We start from the raw sequence: 5,216 nt of genomic DNA, 5'->3' as shown, positions 1-5,216 counted from the left end.
ATCTTACTTGGCTTGCCGGGTCTTCTCACACACAGCACATTTCCAAAGGTCTCGGTCAGTAGTCATCGCCTCGGTGAGGCCCAATGTACGAAGGTCTTGCCTCACCACCTCAGCCCAGGTCTTCCTGGGCCTACCTCTTCCACGGGTTCCCTCAACTGTTAGGGCGTGGCACTTTTTCACGCAGCTATCCTCATCCATTCTCACCACATGTCCATACCAGCGCAATCGTCTCTCTTGCACACCACAACTGATGCTTCTAATGTTCAGCTTTTCTCTCAAGATACTTACACTCTGACGGGTATTCACATTGACAATGATGATAATAGAATTTTGATAGGCACGCAACTCTTCATGATTTATGGAAAATGTTAAAGAAAAATTGATACTGGTATATTTGCTATTTTTTAATATTTTCTAGTTTTGTATAGTTGCTTCTATCTAAATCTGTCAATAAATGGTCGCTATGTCTTTTATGATGGAATAGCAGATATGACAGAATTGAAATAATTAATTATGGCACTTTAGGGTCAAAGTTCGAAATTCGTTGGGATAAATTTGAGGTTAAGTTAATGAAGACCAGTCGTGTAGAGAGATTAATGAAATTCATTATTAGAACTGTATGGCCTCGTGAAAGTGCAAGTATTAGCTACTTTGGACTGTGATTGAAGAGCTTGTGGGGGTTTAGTTTGACCCTGCCTGAGATTTGAAACCAAATCCACTGGCTTGTTGCTTGTCAAAACGAGCAGGAAATACTTCACACTAGATGATTGATGAGGAAACACTCCACCCCCTAGGATCTGTACTGGTCAAGGAAAGGTCAGTCCTTTGTTTAAGGTTTGACCTACATTACTGACCATAGCCTCTATAACAGAGAGAATTTCTATCTCTTCCTCTTATGTGTCAGCTATGACCAAGGAGCAACACTAGCTCTTTTGTATCAGCCAGACCAAGGAGCAACACCCGCTTCTTCAGCAACCTTAACCAAGAGTAGCACTTCCTTTTGCCATTTGCTCGACATGCAAAGAGAGGCTTTCGGCCATAAGAAAGGTGATGCCGTCTTTATCCTTTCTTCCTTTCTAGTCAGCACCATGACTACCTTACTCTTTCCCTCTCTACTGACAGACAATCTTTTTCTACATATCAACTACTTACCAGCGAGTCATCCTTGTCGTCCCTATCGCTAGAATTGCTACTGTCTCTTTTACAACTTGTCGGGTAAACGAATAAATATATGTAAATAACATTTCTTCCTTCTTGGAGTTAATTCTTTGATGTACACTGGTTACTCCTACACGAGAACCTTGAAGCATTACATCTATATGCCACATACAGTAGTGGGCTACATCATATCGAATTGATATGGCACACTGCATCTAGCCTGCTACAAGCTGTTCAGGCTGAAATGGACTCACTATCACAATACAAATGGTACCTAATGACAATTGCCTTATAGCTTCCAACCAACTTGTAGACAGACATGAAGTTCATCATATGAATGTGATCATGCAGCTAATGGAAAGAATCATGTAGCTTTTTGCTAATGTGAAGAATTGCATAGCCTTCTGCTAATGTAAAGAATCAGAGCTTTCTGCTAATATGTGCATTAGCCTTATGCTAATGATACAATCTCATTATTATATATGGTTTTGTATTTTATAATATGATTGTCTAATTCTTATTAAAATTACAAATGGAATACAAACCTCTTGCATTCCATAATGACTTTAATCCAAAAGTTAATATCTTGTAACTCTTTGGCTTTTCAGCTAATGTCATTAAAATAGGGATTTCTTATTGCTACACTAGCCTCACTTTAAAGAGAAGAGTACGCTGATTATTAACTGTGAACTATTTCTGTTTTTTTCATCAAACTGTATATTGAGAAAAAGATAATTTTTTTTTCTTAAATGATCTAAGTTTAAATTCCAACTTCTTAAAGAAGTTAGAATTCAGTGCTATGTTTATATGTTGGCCTTTCTTTTTTTTTTCCTTTTTTACTAAAAAATCAGGCCTCTTAGCATTTTTTATTGGAGTTAAGATTACATGATCTGCAATTATTTCTCTCAATAATATGTAATAGAGAAGCATATTTCTATACAAGAAATATGGCTGTTTTGTTGTCTGTCACATTACATGTTTACTTTTTATAGTGTGTATTCTGCATGGAGAACTCTAAAAAAAGATGTGCACCATAAATTGGTTGCTATTTAGCATTTTACTAAGACAACCATCATATAGCTATACAATCCCAAATTGATGTACAATACAAGCGTCTGCAAGACTTATGAATTGCTTTCAAGCATTTAATTGACTATCAATGTGTTAGTGTAGATTTACTCCACAACACAAGCTAACAACATTATAGATAACATCACTTTCACAATTATCAGAGACAGTACTTCTTCAGCTAAAATTAGAGCCAATAATTCAACTTCAACTGTTATCACTCAAACACCAACACCTCAACACCATTACAATTATCATTATCTCAACAACAGTAACCTCTTCCAATTCAGTTACTACTAATAACACTATCAGTTTAGGGCTTATGTATATCTTATATCTTACAAGGCTGTGTATCTCTTCTTCAAGGTGAAAACCTAGACTAAGAAGACCAATAGATGGCTATCTACATGAAAAAGCCAAACAAAAGTTGCAAATGTTTTATTGTACATGGAAGAGTCAGTGTACAGCAAAATTATTTATACACAAGAGCCAGTCCAGCGGCACTGGCAATGACCTCGCTCAAATGTTTTTTCATGTGCCACCGGCACAAGTGCCAGTAAGGCAACGCTGGTAACGATCACGCTCAAATGGTACTATTTACGTGCCACTGGCACGGAAGCCAGACAGCTGCTCTGGCAATGATCACACTCAGACGGTGCTCTTAGCGCTCCACTGGCACAGGTGCCAGTCATCGAATTTGGTTCAATCATGGTTTCGATTTCACTTGCCCCAACAGGTCTTCGCAAGCCGAGTTTAGTGTCCAATGAAGGAGAGGTTGGCATGGGTGCCAGTTGTCGAATTTGGATCGATTTCATTTGCCTCAACAGGTCTTCACAAACAGAGTTTGATATACCAATCATTTTATGTGTTTACAACAGCATCCACAGTGAAGATTTTCTTGTCAAAATATTTTCACAATGGATCCAGACCTCTTGAGGAAGGACAACCCTTTTTTTTTTTTGTCCTTTCAAGCCTTTTGATTTTCATTGAACTGGTCAGGAGAGGTCTTGGAATTCACGCAAACAATTGCAGGCCTAAATCACAGTGAATGGTATTTCTTACTGTCTTGGCATGAACTTTCTTATCAATTGCTAGTTTCCTCATGAATGTGATTGGGTCCTTTGGAATTTTTGATTTGAGGGCCTTCACAAATGCTGGATCTTGCTGTTTATTGGCTCCTCCAGTGCCTTGCTTCTTCTGAATGCCTCTGATGTTAGCCAAACGATTCCTGACATTGTAAACTGTGATTAATCACACATTAACCAACTCAGAAATTTGCTTGATGTTAATTCCTGTGTGGAGCAAATGAGCAATGTGTAGCGGGCTGGATGAAAGATGTGATATCAGGCCGATGTGATGTAGCCCTCTACCAAATGTAGTGTGTATATGTAATGCTTGAAAGTTCTCACCTTGGGGTAACCAGTAAACATCGAAGATTTAACACCAAGAAGGAAGAAATATCATTTACATATATTTATTTGTTTGCCTGACAGGTAGTTAAAGAGACAGTAGCAGTTCTTGTGATAATGACAACAACGTTGGCTCGCTGGTTAGTAGTTGATAGTGCAGAAAAAGGTTGTCTGTCAGTAGAGAGGGGAAGATTAGTGGCATTGCTTTTCTTTCGGCCACGGAAAATGCTGCTCTTGACCATAGCTGATGCATAAGAGCATATTTCTTGTTGGTCTGGCTGACACAAAAGAGGAAGAGATAAGAACTGTTCTCTGTTATAAAGACTATGGTCAATAATGTAGGTCATTGACCCTAAACAAAGGACTGACCTTTCTTTGACCAGCACAGTTCCTAGGGCATCGAGTGTTTCCTAATCAATCATCTAGTGTGGAGAGAATTTCTGGTTTGTTTTGACAAGAAACAAGCGGGCGGATTTGGTTTCAAAACTCAGGCAGGGTCAAGCTAGATTCTTACAAATATGTTGTCTTTTTACTACTTGATTTGACATAGTTGGACTTATACCTGAATGAAATTGTTACTTTGAGGCCTAATGCTGAAGATAAAAAAAATTTGTTATAACAGACCATTGCTACATAAAAAAATATGGTTTACAAAAACTTCAAAGTTACTTCCCCACCCTGTATGCAAGTCTGCAACCTCTGTACTCTTGTTGTTTTCAAACAGTAAACCTAAGTCCAGTACAGCTATTGTGTATGCTGTCATCAGAATCACAGTGCTGTAATGATACCATTAGGTTTCTTCACCTGTGCTCTAACCCCTCTACAAATCCACTACCTTGGACTGCAACTTTATTGAGTCCAAAGGACTGAAAAGAATGTAGAATTAGAGCTCAATGTGCAGAGAGTCAGAGTATATACAACAAGGATTTTACCTGATACTCTTGTGACTTTGTCATCTTAACACAACTAATACCATCATAGTTGCTATGACCAAAACAGCTTCAACCATCACAATGATTACAGCTCCTACTGAATCAATGCAACTAGCACTATCAACACACATTTTCCTTAGCTGAAACGTCAGTAGAACAGGACATAATCATATACTTATTACATTCTCGTAGAAAACACAGCTGCGCCATCAGCTGAAGCAGCAAGAACAACAAGCTGAGAGCCTTGCAAAAGAATTAAAGAGACGAAATGATGAAGTTTTCCGTGATGAGAAGTTGCGTCAGCAGATCAGACAAAACAGGTAATGTTTAGAATTGAGTCTTTGATTTCTGTGTGTTAGATATTTATTATTAGTAATAATGGAACATATGTAAGTAACACTCTATGTAACCAATAAGCTAACAACTTAGCAAGGTTGTTGTAAGAGCATTGGATAGAACAGCTCATAATATTCGGTTCAACATTGACTTTGTCTTTCATCCTTTCAAGGATTAATAAGAAAAAAGTACCAGGGTAATTGATTGGCAAAACTTGTAAGGAGTCAGAAATGTTGGCTTGCGGTAGCTATCTTCTGGTTCTTTTTGTTTGTGGAGAACAGTGACTTGTATATATATATATATATATATATAT

The 5,216-nt window shown here is 37.9% G+C and overlaps 1 protein-coding gene across 2 annotated transcripts in view; it reads left to right on the top strand.

The window, feature by feature from the left end:
• LOC106867451 (meiosis-specific nuclear structural protein 1) overlaps positions 1 to 5,216 on the top strand; it is a 40,145-nt gene that overhangs the window by 9,634 nt on the left and 25,295 nt on the right. For both annotated transcript variants that reach the window (XM_014912330.2, XM_014912329.2), the window contains exon 3: positions 4,760 to 4,887. In XM_014912330.2, the coding sequence (XP_014767816.1) occupies positions 4,760 to 4,887 (128 nt within the window). The remainder of the gene's footprint in view (positions 1 to 4,759; positions 4,888 to 5,216) is intronic.

Source organism: Octopus bimaculoides, chromosome 6 (genome assembly GCF_001194135.2).
Source record: "Octopus bimaculoides isolate UCB-OBI-ISO-001 chromosome 6, ASM119413v2, whole genome shotgun sequence".
In the NCBI taxonomy this organism is placed as follows: Eukaryota; Metazoa; Mollusca; class Cephalopoda; order Octopoda; family Octopodidae; genus Octopus; species Octopus bimaculoides.
The sequence above is the reverse complement of the archived record's forward strand: the minus strand, read 5'-3'. Positions and strand labels throughout refer to the sequence as shown.